This window comes from Lepidothrix coronata, unplaced genomic scaffold, assembly GCF_001604755.1.
Source record: "Lepidothrix coronata isolate B3197 unplaced genomic scaffold, Lepidothrix_coronata-1.0 Scaffold15, whole genome shotgun sequence".
Classification (NCBI taxonomy): domain Eukaryota; kingdom Metazoa; phylum Chordata; class Aves; order Passeriformes; family Pipridae; genus Lepidothrix; species Lepidothrix coronata.
This window is the reverse complement of record NW_016690195.1, coordinates 3,209,759-3,224,909: the sequence shown is the minus strand read 5'-3', so window position 1 is coordinate 3,224,909 and position 15,151 is coordinate 3,209,759. Positions and strand designations below refer to the sequence as shown.

At 37.4% G+C, this 15,151-nt stretch overlaps 1 protein-coding gene across 42 annotated transcripts in view; it reads right to left on the bottom strand.

Annotated features, from left to right (window-relative positions):
* RIMS2 (regulating synaptic membrane exocytosis 2) overlaps positions 1–15,151 on the bottom strand; it is a 448,944-nt gene that overhangs the window by 247,581 nt on the left and 186,212 nt on the right. For all 42 annotated transcript variants that reach the window (XM_017806448.1, XM_017806450.1, XM_017806455.1 and 39 more), the window contains one exon: positions 12,838–13,763. In XM_017806448.1, the coding sequence (XP_017661937.1) occupies positions 12,838–13,763 (926 nt within the window). The remainder of the gene's footprint in view (positions 1–12,837; positions 13,764–15,151) is intronic.

Sequence of the window (15,151 nt, the reverse complement as noted above, 5' to 3'; positions counted from 1 at the left end):
ATTGCCATTTCATACATGCTTTTTCTCATCTTACACAGGTGCCATAAAGGATTCTTATTTGCACAAGCTTACTGCTTAGAGAAGTCATCTTCTTCCAGAGGCCAGGGCTGAAAAGCTGCTTATCTCACAGGGTATCTGTGCACCAGTACAGCCTCCGTGGTAATAAGGACACAGGCATAGCAGCTCAGCATAGACTCATCACGTGAATATTTACCCAGGGTCTCAGCAGTTAGCACTCTGCAGCTCCAGTGCTATCAGCCCTTTAACTATTGCCCTCAAAACCAGTTCTCATCTGTCAAGATGAGCTGCAGTCATGCTTTGGACTGCAATGCAGCCCTATCTTTAGATAAGATATGTGGTTTCAATTTTAGGAAAATAGGAGTACCAAGAGGCTCTCATGTACTCTATCACCTCTCAAGCAGTCACATGCATCACCCTTTACAATTTGCAATTTTGCCTATGATGTTGCCAGTGTTGCTTGAAAGTCATACTATTATTTACTGCTTTGTGCAAAAATGACCCATTAAGCAGCTGAGTATCTAACAGCTCTTTGTCACTGGACATGGCTGTCTCATTCTTCTTCTCCATGCTGCTCCCAGCAGTGTGACTGTGCTCTTTTATGCCAGTGCTGGTAAAGGTGCAACATGCCATAGACATTCTACAGCTTGTTAAGGTAAAAAGAAAGTGTTCATTTGCTGCAGTGGTTCAGTTTCATTCCAGTGTAGTGACCTAAACTGGTTCACTAAAAGTCAGGTGAATAATGGATTTGGTCCAGATCAACAATCATGAGAGGATCGTGAATGATTGGGGCTTTCATTTCAGATAACAAGGAGCTACTGGCTCATCACAGCTCACCTTACTGAGTCAAACTTCAAGACAAAACCTTGTGCTCTCAGTGTCTTGAAATGAGACACTAATACTTGGTGACTTCTCTGCTTTTAATGAGGTCTTTAAATTGGTTCAGCCACTCTGTTGGCCTGGGTTTCCATGACGATTTTATACTTTTACAATGAAATTCCTGGTTTTTAACGCATTAATCTTTTTTTTGCAACACTACATACACAAAGCAAATAGCAGAAAACTTGCTCCAGTTACCTTTAGTTATACTGAATTACATCTAAGAAGATTTCAGCTACTGACCAGTTCTGTCTTTTATAAAGGATTACAGTGATTGACTTGAGACAATGGATTACATACGTCTGAAAACCAGCAACTTTCAGCCTCATACATTCAGCCTTTCTACACTGAAGAGACAAAAGTAACACGTTAAATTGTACTTGGCAGATTAGTCCAAAGTTCAAACCTAGTTCTGACAGCCTTCACCAGTGAAAAGCTTCCAAGAACAAATGCAGTTCCTTCAATTCAACAATATGCTAGCTTTAAAAAATGCTTTTTGTTATAATTTTTATTTTTAAAGTGTATTAAAATTGCAATATGAAAAGAGTACATGAAGATTTTTCAAAGGAAGTCAGCTTTTAGAAACTCTCAGTATGATCAGAATTTCAGAACTGAGCTTAGAAAAAAATTAAATCCAAACTATAATATGCAGAAGAAATTGTAAAGTTATTAGAAATTATGAAATCCAATAAAAAATACTGCATGCAGTCACTTCTTAGCTAAATTATCACATCGTAGTATCTAGACATCTCCCATACTGTGTCACAAGCCAAGCCTTTCCTTGTTATAGACATACATAAAAATATGCAAAAGAGTAAATAGTCATGGAAGTTTGTGGCGAAAACTTTTATTTGATTCTATTTAGATTATATAACTAATGTCCACATATTTCCATTTTCCAAGTAAACAGATTATATAACTATGAAACTAAAAGTTATTCACAATCTAAATGTTCAGAAAGGCAGAAAGTATAAACACCGGAACTATTTCTTATAGAATGTTTCCCCAGAATACCACTGATCTGAATACATTTCCATAAGAATTGCTGAGGTTTTTGTTTTGGGGTTTTTTTTTTCAATCTGGTCTAAACTTCAGTGCGTGGCACAGGTATTTTTTATGTACATATTTATTCAGTTCATCTATTTTCACACATCTCAAATGAATATCTTAAACTAGAAACTAATGTTGCATGAATACAGGCTACAAAGTTCACTTTTCTGTTGAAACAGATGACATATAAACCAGAAGCTCCATTACCACACACTTCATTCACAATCTACTTCTCCATCCTCATAAATACTACTCAAACTTTCCTTGGCAACAAGTTACTTAATCAACAAGGTGAAATGGCGTAATCAGATATACGTGACATTGACAATTCAGCAAGTTAAATATTAACTGAAATAAACTGTTTTAAAAGTATCTTCAAGTCTGAAAGACTGTTAAGTGCTGCAGCATGATCAATCAAATCATTGCCTAAACCACATGGCTTCAAAAAAGAGAAAAGGGGGGAAAAAACTGTAAGAGGAACTTAAAAATTCAGTACAGGGAAAAAGAACCACTGAGTAACGTAAAGCCTTTGATGGGTTATACATAAATTAGGATTTTAGTATCAAAACAGTGGACCATCAGAGGAGAAATCTATTAACCATCCTTTGAAATTAATGAAAGATACCAAAAAAACATTTATAGGGTTTTAAATATACTTTCAGGAAAATATTACTGTTGAAAAAAGTTAGCTAAAATTTTCACAAATAGGGTGAAATCGGGTTCCTAAATCAATAATCAGATTCCTAGGCAGGTGGCCTGGTTTTCAAGGCACTCATCATTCAGCATCTGCTCAGGGCTCTGACTGGGGAGTGGGGACAGATTTCTGCAGGGCTGTAGCTGTGACTGCCCTAAGCTGTCAGGTTCACCCCTCCCACTTGTGCTGTTGCCTTCACCAGAGGACCAGCTCCAATGTTATATAGCAGCTCCTGAACAGCTGTAGCTGAAACTACAGCCAGACACAGAAGGACATCGGAACTGGTGCCACTTTACCTAGACTATTCATGTCAAATATTTCTTTTAGTGACTAGATTGTGAATTGTAATGGATGAGGTTTGGATGGAGCGAGAACTGTGAAAAGATGAAAAAGATATGTTTTGCTCTGACATATGCTTCCAGCTCTGACCTTTAGCAATATTCAGATTAATGTAAAGTAGCTTCTGTGACTAGCTCAAAGTCTTGAAGGGCACATTTAGGGGAGGTTGGAACAACAGGGCTAAAGGACAGGAACTCAGTTTTCAGGTGAATGACATATGTACAGCCCATTCTGCTAACTCCTCCTTTACTTTGGTTTCACTATTTCTTCCATACTGATTATCCTATCCTTAATGAAATAGATATAAAATAACAACAGAACAAGAAAGACACATTTTTAAAGAAAATGTAAAAAAAAACCCAAAAAAACCCCACATATATTTGATAGAATACTCCCAACTAAATAATTATTTTTAATTAATTAAATAAAATTATTTTATAATGGTTCATTCAATTTTTGATAGATAACTGAAGGAGTAACAAAACTACCTGCAAAATCAATTTAAATATGCACTAACATAATTTAAAATGACAGTCTAATCTGTGACTGATGAGTTTGAGTGGTTTTTATTACTAGAAAAATCAAAGTATGAAGAAAATTATAATTTGAAAAGTACATATATTGTAGAGCAGTATTTATATAAATACCCTGAAAAGTTCAAAGAAAAACTCCATGATGGTTTTTGTTCTATCATGGCATTGTAAAGAACTGAAATGTTTTACACAGAATCCATCAGGTCTTCATTTTGTCCTGTCTGTGCCAAACCTACCTGATTAATAGGACTTATCCCTGATGCAAGACTTGGTTGACAAGTCCAAATTTCTAACTTAGTTAAACTGAAAGAGTAATTTGAAATAAGTGGGACAGTTTGGACAAGACAGGAATTACCTACATAGCAAGCCTTGTATTTCTCAGGATGAAGCCCTTTCCAGCCATGTTTGTACAGGAATTTCTTTCATTGTTATTAAAAGGCTAATGAATATTTATTGATTTTATACAGCAAATATTTCACCTGCCAAGATATGAAAGGATAATGGGAAGTTATCTTGAAATGATAATACAAGTTTCTTTTGTTTTCTATTTAAATTTGGAAAAGATTTTAAAAAAAAGTATGCAGAGAAAACAATAATACTTTTTATGATATTTAGGGTTGGTCACCCAGATAATTCAAAGGTTTATATCTTAGACTGAAAAAAAAATCTTTGCCTTCAGAATAGAAAATTTTCACAATTTTCAAGGCAAAACAAATCTTGTAGTTAGCAATATAAACTGAAGAGAGGTTTCAATGACAAAAATTTTCTCCAAGTTAAAAGTATTAAAAATCATATCATTAACAATAAACTTAATCTCATCTGGAATCATAGATAACTACAACAATTGCACTAAAATACTTTAATAATAACTCATTGTTCTTTTGTTGCAGTATATCAGGAGATAACTAATCTTGTGCCCAGACAACATTTCTGCTATAGTCATAGTTCCAGCAAAATCCCAGAGTAAAAGGAAACATGATTAAAGAATTACAGTTGTAATGATTTGTGTACATTTGTATACAGAAGGTTCAGACTGTAATTTAGTAAAGGTTTTAACCAATAAAATTGTATATTAGACTTTTTTGGTTGAATCAAAGCACTATGAAATTTCTCATGTTCATTTACTTATGATAAAATATTCTTTCTTGTCTGATTATCATATAGAAATATTTCTTCTTTGTTACTTCAGCAAATCCCTATCTATCCACAGATTCTGATAAGGCATAATCAGTTACACACCATCTTTTCAGCATGCATTATGATATCTTAGAGGACAATCATTACAATTTTAATAAGCAGCTTCAAATGTTAATATTTACCATCTTTTTGCCTAATTAGAATTACCCCACAAAAGTTTCCTGGCTCGATGCAATCTGTACCTGCCTAAATGCTTCTGCCAGGCGGAGTGATAATAAGGATGTGAATATGCAGCCAAGAACTGGGAAAAAGCAGGGCTTTTTCTATGAGAGATATTACTGTCTTGTGTTAAGTTTAAATTACTGCAAATTTAAAATATTATACAGTAGATTCCTCTAAATGCTGGAGAAAAATCACACCCTTTCATTTATATTCTAAGAAATATAGAAGTGTCTAGATAGAAGAAGGTTTGGCAAAAATTCAAAAAAACATTCTCTGCAACTTGAAACATTCTAGTTCTGTTCTCATCTATGCACCTGTGAAAAACATTTTTGTAGAAAAGATATCAAAACCAATACTAATATTTTAAAGTAAGATACTTCTCATTCAATATTTTAAGTACTTCAGAAACAGTGACATCTATTGCTTTAACACATAAGGACAAAAATGCAATATTTCTTATCTCTCAGTATTTCTTATATTTGCATTTAAAATGGAGGGAGTTCATAGGAGAAAGCTTAAAAAAATAGAATATTAGAATTCTGAATTTTTAATCAAACTCCTTATACATTAAAGCTGTATTTGCCCTACTTAAGTTGTAGAGATCTCCATGAAAAAAATATTTAATTCTAAATAGAAAAGGAAGTCTTCTACACTCCAATATTAAGTGAAATAATAATAAGAAATTTTGTCATTCATTCAAATCTGGCTTTTAATAAAACGAGTCAAACCTTTCAGTATTTTAAATAATCAATTATTCTTCTTACAACCATTCAAAATTTTGTTGAATTCTAAGGTATTTCTATACTGAAACTGTGTGCAATTTCAAAGCCTTTTTGTTCAAGTACTACAGCTCAGTCCTGAATTTTTGCCTTCTAGTATAATTTGTTCCAGAGAAGTTAGACTTTCAGGAACTCTCTAACCTGAATGAAGCAAATTTTAGAAACAATGACCTCATTCTGATCTAATTTAGCTCAGTGTAACTTTGAAGCCAAAGTTGTTGAAGATGTATGAAACTGGCACAAGTAAGATTGAAATCAGGTCCCCCATCTCTCTGAATTTAAAAGTGAGAGCACTGTGACGGAATCCCACTCGCTTGGCATCTCTGCTCATGTAAGACATGCACTGTTCTTGCAGTAGCACCCAGGAAATGTGCTTCCTGCTCCTCACACCATGAGCTACCATACTTTTTTTTAACTTGTGACAAATATATTGTTTCCAAATAGACTTTATTCTCTGTCAAACCCCAAACTGTATCTCTACCAGATTGGTTTCTGTACTGCAATAAACAAGTGGGTCCTGCAAGCTGTTCCAAACATGAGGATATTTTAATTTCTATAGTGAAAAAGTGCATATGTTTGTAAATATCCATAACACAGCCAATGGAAGGTAATATATCTATGTTTTCAATGCACTTAGTGACAAAGAACAGTGTATTAACACCTTGTTCTGCATACACACATTTCTGCTCACACAGCCTGCGCTCTGCAGCTTTCAGTCAACAACACAAGGATGTTGAAGATTTTAAGACCACTGGAGCCTATCTATCCATATGTTGTGTTGGGAGTGTTGGTCAACAGCTGCCTGAATATGAGCTGGCAGCATGCCCAGGTGACTAAGAAGGTCAGTCACATCCTGGCTGGTATCAGAAAAAGTGTGGCCAGCAAGACCAGAGCAGTGATTGTCCCCCCCTGTACTCGGCACTGGTGAGGCCGCACTTCAACTACTGTGTTCAGTTTTAGGCCCATCACTACCAGAAAGATATTAAGGTGCTGGACCATGTCCAGAGAAGGGCACCAAAAACTGGTGAAGGGTCTGGAGCACAAGTCTGATGAGGAGTGGCTGAGGGAGCTGAGGGTGTTTATAATGGAGAAAAGGAGGCTCAGGGGTGGCCTTATTGCTCTCTACAGCTCCCTGAGAGGAGGCTGTCGCTAGGTGAGGGTCAATCTATTCCCCAAGTAACAAGCAATAGGGTGAGAGGAAATGGTCTCATGTTGTGGCAGGGGCAGCTTAGATTGGATATTAGGAAAAAATTCTTGACTGAAAGGGTTGTCAAACACTGGAATAGGCTGTCCAGGGAACTAGTTGAGTCACTGTTCCTGAAAATATTTAAAAGACATGTGGATGTGACACTTAAGGGATATGGTTTAATGGTGAATGTGTCACTGCTAAGTTAATGGTTGGATGTTATCACAAAGATCTTTGCCAATCTACATGTTTCTATGTTTCTATACATGAGTTCCCTTGATAATAAAAATGGGCATCCATCTAGTTATCATGTTTTGATAAAAGAAGAGTGAAAGAAAACACTAAACTTAAGAACTGCACCTCTGACAAAACACAAACACATTTGCCTTTCCCACCACAGATTCCACCCACATCAGATGTCAGCCACCATTTGTGCAAAGAGATATCTCTCACAGGGTGCTCTGAAAGGTGGCTGGGAGCATGGTACACGTGTACGCCTGAACTGTTTACCACCATTTGAAAATCTACTATGTCCTACTTTATATTTAGAACAAATTAGAGCAGTATTTAGAGCTATCATGCACCTGGATTTCCTTGAATGAATTCTCTTTTCTCATGTAGAGATTGTCTCTTGCTGGAATCCTAGAGTTTGTGGGTTTTATAAAGAACTCTAGGACATCTAAGACCCTCAAATATTTGGGAAAGGTGCAGAAGGAACCCAGCTCCAGTGCAGGTCACCTCTTTGGTGCCTGTGCTCTGAGTAGGGCTATGACAACCCCAGGGACCACTAGCTTTCCTGAGAGGCTTTGGTAAGTCTTTTCAGATTGGTCCTTTGGTGGACTGCAGGTATGACAGTATTGCCACAAGGAATACATGGGCAGTGGTACTGTTTGATTTTCTAAATCTACCTGTAAAGCCTGTGGACACAGAGAACAAGCCTGTAGCACTCCGCTTAACATCTGCTTCATGCTGGCTGACAAATTATAGCAGCCCTTTCAAACCTCCCCCGGGGCCTATTCCTTACAATTGCACTGGCAAACATCTAACTGAAAATACAAACAAAAAATACTCTAACATTTCCTTGCAATAGAAGACACTTAAATTGGACAAGCAATGCAGAAAGCTCAGCCTAACTTGCACGGCACAAAACCCAGCTTTATTTGGAGTTCTGTAGCTGACATAGTTCAATATTCACTTTACTGCAATTAACACCACAACTGTTCTCGCTGTATAAACCATGTTTCTTAGAGCCTTGGAACCGAACTATGTAAACTGAGATGGTTTTGAGAAAGAATAAGTGACTTGAACAGTCTAGAACACTTGTAAATACATCATTATGATCTCTGGGTTTATTGATGGAGGATCAATTTTACTGCCATTTAAAATTCACAATTTCTTAAATTACTGGCATTTCAAGAATTGCTTTCCTCTAACATTTTAAGCAATTTTGATCTTTCAGTGGTAGGGGACATAGCAATATACCTAATATTTTGGTCTGAAACATATGTTTTTGGTCCAAAACTTTCTGGGGTTTTTTTCTCTCCAAAGTGTATTTCCTAAGACAGGCAGGGAATCCTGCAGTGGAGATGCAGCCTTGAACTGTCTGATACACTGATCACCAGGACTGGCAACAAGTGTTACAAATGAAGACACTGTATTTGCAGCTTCAGAAGCCTGTTATTCACAGCAAGAGTAAAGAAGGGTGCCTTAGATAATGTGGAAAAAATGTTGGAAGCTTCAGAATAATTTGAATAGCATAATAAGCAAGAAATGTTCATCCTATGCAAAGAAAAAGGCAGAGGCCAGCTGGTAAATTGGTATTCAGTTGTGTCACTAGGGACAGTTTGAACCTGTATGAAGAGCTGCATAAAATTCAGCCTGCAAAATATGTCTAATTCTAACACAACCTAAGTTTCAGGTAAACACATTTGTAATCTCAGCTATGTCCATTTAACACTGTTGCCATACATATTTCCTGAGCTTTTAAAGAATAAACTGCTCTGTCCCAATGTTTTCTCCTCGCCACAGTCTTACACTTCTCACCGAACACCCTCTAGCACTTCAGGTCAATGCTGCCAGGTCCCCATTCCAGTCTCTCTTTGCAAAAAATCCCAAGCCAAGTTTAGCCCTCCTTCCCTTCTCTCTGAATGCCCTTTTCCCAGCCACTCACCATCTCTCCCAAAATGCTGATTCTGCTTCTTAGAATCCTCTAACCTACCCTTCAGAAAGTTCCTGTTCTCACCTTACCAGTTATCTCTATCAGCCTGATTTCCTTCACTTTATCTGCTCTTCCTAAACTACAGGTTACAGGTTTTGCCTACTAGATCTACCAGCTTTGCTCTTCCCTCTTCTCCTACAGCCTCCCTTCCCATATCAATCCACCAGTTTCCAGACAACCAATGACATTTTGTTTTGCCATTCCTAAACTTCCTTCCCTTATCTGCTTCTCCTGAAGCCTCCTGATTCCCATTTCAATATGCCAGTTCTCAGTCTGGCATATGACCCAAATTTCCTGGTCCTAATATATTTGCATTACAAAAACTACCCAGTATCTTAAGAATCTAGGTCTTCTTTTCTGCAGTTGAACCTGCTTGTGTTTCACATGACTGTCTATGGGGTACCCAAGTCCTGTCAGAGTATTCATCAGCTTTCTCTGCTCACAGTTTCCCTTGTCTCCCACAGAGGAGGCAGGAGCATTCCAAGGCAATGGTTTCTCTGGCCATCACCAGAAACATGCAGAAAAATAATTTTGCCTTGTCTCTTCCCTGAAAACAATTAGATTACATTTTTAAAAATCAAAGAAACATTAGCTTGAGGCAGACAGTTATTGAAATGAGATCAGACCCAAATACTGAAAGTCACAGGCATTCAACAATAATTGATGCTCTTCCCAGAACTCTTAATCCAGCAGCTGGTACCTGTCTCCATTGAACTCACAGAATGAAATATCTATCTTCATTTTGTGTGCATATATATGTCCCAACCTATGTATGTATTGACCCTTTTCCTTTTGAAGATAAGGTTACAAGGAAAGCTTTCAGTCCTTTTAAGAGCATATAGCTATATTTTTTTCCTATATTTTTGGAAAATACATAATTTTCAGACTAGTTTCTTAAAACCAGCATTAGGGCCTTCTAAAATCTCAGATGCAAACCAGTGAACACCTATTCCTGGAGCTCAGGTCCAGACTGCTCTAAACAGCAGAGCAGTTGTTAATACTTATTTGCGCAATCTATGAAAAAATATGGGTATTCCACAGAGAAAGAGATGGAGAAAACATTATTCTGCTCTTTTTGGAGAGCTCATTATTACTGCATCCAAATACTCAAGCTAACACTGCCACCCTTAAACACTCCAAAGCCAAATGTTTTATATTTAGCATTTTATCTTTGGCCAGACAGACTTCATATGTGACTCAAAAGGACATCTCAGAAATCCTCACATCTGGGGCATTTTTAAAGGCCAGAAAGCAACTAATCCGGGGGGAGGAGAAACTAATTTTTATATGATGTATTTAAAATAATTAATCGTATTTTATTAATTAAGGAAACAATGTACTGCCATACAAGGAAGACTGATGGTGGTTTATGTGCTGGATTCCTTTGGGTGGTATTCACAAATAAATCACTTGCTTATAGGGACTCTGAATGTAGGCTGGTTTACACAGTAAGAGTGATTCATGAAAACAAAAAGAATGAGGAAGGACTTTCTGTGTCTACCTATAGCAGCTGGGAAGTCTGGATCTAGGTAGTGAGATTCATTCACTGCCTCAGAAATCAGCACAGACATGGCATTGTCATTAACTACTGTTATACATAAAAGTGTTTTCTTTGACACTTAAAACACAAAATTATTTAAGTGAAAGCTGTAAGTTTTTGTAAGATCATTATTATGACAGAGAATCTAGCATCATATAGCATGTTTTAAACTACTGTCTGAAGGAAGCAGAAGGCCCAGTATGCAGACTGGACCCATTTCTTGGCGAAGTCTGGTGCAGCTCTGGGACCACAGTCAAAGATGTAAAGGGAAAACTTCCTATCCCAGAATGGCACTCAGCTTTTATGGATTTTTCAGGTAGGCAGAGAAGAAGTGGCAGCAAGAAATCCAAGGGCAATCAAGAAGAGACTTCAGGGCCTTGGGATGACTCTTTAAGGGATCAGGAGCACAAATGATCTTCTTCTCTATCCTAATTCAAGGGAATGATGAGGAAAGAAAGGAAGATTCCTTTCAGATCAGTACCTGACTCCGAGCCTGGTGCCACCAGCAGAATTTTGAGGTTTTTTGATCATGTTTACAGTTCACATGATACCAGTCCTGCTGACAACAAATGGGGGAGGTGCCTGTCTCAAAAGAGGAAAAGGACCTTTGGGCAGGTCTTAGCAGGGCTTATTGAGAGAGCTTTAAACTAGATCTGAAGGGGAAAAGGCATAAAACTAGGCTTGCTACAGGTAAGCCTGGAGGCAACAGGCCAATATCTGAGGGACATTGTGCTAGTGAGGTCCTTCAGTCTGCTGTAGGGGATGGAGATCCACGCAGCAGCAAAGACACAAGGGTTATTGATGTGTTAGAAACCATGGAAGTGCTAAATTAACAGTTGAACTCAATAATCTTACAGATCTTTTCCAACCTAAACAATTCCATGCCTTTATAATCCTAAATGTGTATGTTTTGTATGTTATGTGTACAAAAAAAATATAATTTGTATATTATTCTGTATATTATGTTTCCTATGCTGGATTGCCATAAATAAACACTTTTTTAATACTTCCCATATATTCATTGGTCCTATTTTCCTCAAGGTTGCTTCTAAGAACAAAATCATGAACACCATAAAGTTGGCAGAAGTTTTTTCTACTCATCAGGAAGCCTAAGGAGGTCAAGGTTTCAGCACAGTTGTTTGTGCATGTAACTGTCTACTACTTTGACCTGGGTGAAATTTCCTTCCATTCTACACTAGCCTGCTCCTGACTTACCAGAACACGGTTGCTGATATTGACATACGAAAACTCAGACTTATTTAACTAACTCTAATTAATTACTTGCTTCAGAACCAATTTGATAGCCATATTAATTATATATAGTAACAAATCTTCTATTCCCAATCCACAACAGCAGAAGGCCACTTGGGAGGAGTAGTAATGGTTCACTACCATAAGACTTGTAACTCAAAAAAAGGTTAAAACTAATGTACTTTAGACCAACAACATACACGAAAGTAAGCAAACTAATAATATTAATTTGATTGAGTTTAAACTGATTGTCCTCAATACTTTCATATTTAAATCATAGATTACCTTTGTATAGGTTGGGATTCATTTCAATCAATCTTAGCTTTTCTTTCTGACAATGGAGTAACTCCAACATTAATCCTAAAAAGTACTAAGCCAAAAAGCACCATAGTACCAGAAGAAAAAGAAACCTCCATTGGCATAAACCACATCAGTCATTTCAAATCTGTTTCAAAACTTGGATGGCTTAACTTTATACACACAGGTCTTATTGCAGATTAGATACTCTTCAACCTGCAGCAGCCAGCATGAAACCGGCATAAGGTCTGTGTCATGTGCTCTAGTTAATTCAATAAAAATGTGGTCATGGGCCCACACTTGATCCAGATCAAATATGCACTCATTGTGATCCAGGAGCACGCAAATCTGGTATTAATGGACATGAAACCATGGCCTTATATGACAAACCAGCTCTAGCTACTTTGCAGATTTCATTGACAGGTTTTTCAATAGACATGCTTTTTTCCTTTAAAATATCCTAATGCTTCTAGTAGCTGTGATGTTCTTTTCCATGTAAATCATTGACTTTAGATCTAAGTAAATGAAACATAAAATCAGAAAGCCCAACTCCCATCACAACAAAATTTCAGTCACCTGTGAAGGGCTGTAGATAAGTGGTGGCAATCAATTTAAATTGGTAAAATAAATATACAATGTAATGAAATCTAAATCACATCTAGATATTGAAAAAATCAAAAATTAGAAATCTTACCTTTTTCACTAACACTTTCACTTTCAATCTCTACATCATCACAACTTGTATATTCTGGAGTGGATGCCAATTCTTCTTCTGAGCTACTTAATGAAACCTGGCGCATTTTACCTCCCTTTTTCGTTTTATGGGGCTTTGGTGGGGGAGGTCTGATAGATTCAGACTGGTCTGAGCTAAGTGAATCATTCCGTAACATGGTCTCCATTTTTTCACGTTTTGTTTTCCGTACAGCAGAATTGGGATCCAAATGGTGCTGTTTCCTTAACGAATCAGAGCGCCTCATGTCTGGTCTTTCCAGAGGAATTGGACTCCTCCTAGGTGTAGGAGGGCTATGATTTGTGGTCCTCTGACGATTGGGACTTGGCCCCTGAGCCTCTCGAGTTCTTTCCATAGAGTATGAACGTTGATTTTCCATGGCAGCCCTGCGTTCAGACACTGATCTTTGCCTTGATGGCCGTTCCATCCTGAGCATAGACATCCGAGAATCTTCCAACTCTGTATTTGCCAATGAGACATCACTATGCCTCCGTTCATGACGTGCTCGGGACACTTCCGCATGGATACGCATTTGTTCCTCATATGGTTGTGGCTTGACTGGGTAACGAGCCAAATTAGGGTCACTTCGGTATCGTGCCTGGTATTCCTCTTCTCTCCGCTGCCTTTCATATTCCTCCCTGTTTTGTGCATCTTCTTCTTCTACCGGATACTCCTTGGAACGCCTGCGGCTCCTTCGGTTGGAATCCCTATAATCACCCAGTTCAGGTTCTTCATATAACTGAGGCCCACGCTGTGACCGTCTATCTGAATAATCTGATGGTGACCTGGGCATCGCACTGTCTGATGTAGCATACTGTGAATATTCGTCTCGCTCGTCCCTTTGCTCGTATCTTCTGTTCTGTTCTCTTGATATTGATGGGCTTCTTTTCCTAAATAATCATGACAAGAAAGCAGAAAGAGAATTCTGTCAATATTTTATGCAGCACAAATATACAGTTAATGCTAATTAAATGATAGAATGATTTCATTGCATTTCTTTGTGCTCTCACACTTTCTGTACTAAATTAAAGAAAGCATGTCATGCTACAAATCTGCTTCTGGGTGCACAGCTTAAATAAAAAACAGCTTTGAAGGAAAAATGCTAATACAACATTATAAAATATAGAATACAAATACTTATGTTACTTTGTAGTCATAACAGCTTTACAAGTACCAACATTTTATTAATCCTTTGTAATCATTTTACAGCGATATAACTTGACCATATCCTTCTATTTCATAGGGCTTTATAATCACCATAGAAATTAAGGCTAGAAGGGTCATTCAGTTAGTTTGCTCTTTTAGCAGCCATTATTGAAACCACCACACATTTCCATTCCCACAAAACTATAGTGTGTGCCAAGGGCAGAAAACAAACAAAGATCCAATGGCCGCACATGTCCAAATCAGATGAACTCAGAAGTCCTGAACTCAGAAAACAAAACATTTTTTTGTGCTGTATAGAAAAGAAAGCACTTCAAAGTGCTTTCTAAGTTGACAAAAGAATCCTTCCCATCTCTACAGACATGGTAACAGTATTAGTCCAAGGATTTGAGCAAGACACATCAAAATACTAGAATGGAGTTCCTGTACCACATAAAGCAGGGACTCTTTGTCATAGGCACCAGCTGGCCACAGACAACACCTGAGGCTTCTGAGGAAGGTGGAAAAAGAATTATCAAGATATTCTTTCCTGACACTGATAAATGATAGATTGAAGCACTTGATTCTTTTGTATGTATTATTTTAGTAAAGGAATACTATTTTAGTTTCTGGAAAATGTCACGAATGTTATATGTTCTGGTTTTTTGATACAACATTGTTTGCCATGTGATTAGAAAGAATCAGTTAAATAAGGAGTAGTTCTTCACAGGGAAAAAACAATCCTTACAGGGTAATGAGCATTTAAAATGGTACTTCCAGACATGTTCTGATTCATGCTTGGCTTTTCACCCTTGATGGGTCTGAAGAAGTTACCTGCAGGAAACTGAAGCAAAGATCCCAGATGTGGGTAAAAGACACTGAGAGGTGGGACTTCTCTGTGATAATACAGATAACTCAAGCTTTAAGTAATGAAAATACATATATGAAGCAATTTTTTTATTTTCAGTCCTTTCTTCTTATATTTAGTTCTGGTTTTATAATTAAGATCTCATTTAAAATGTTTTCTACCCTCACAAAATGGCCAGTGATCCTGATGGGCAGCCTTGCAGGCAGCAACCAGGAGATCCTGCCTAGTGTTTAGAAGGATGGGAAAAAAGTGAGCAAATACAGAGTC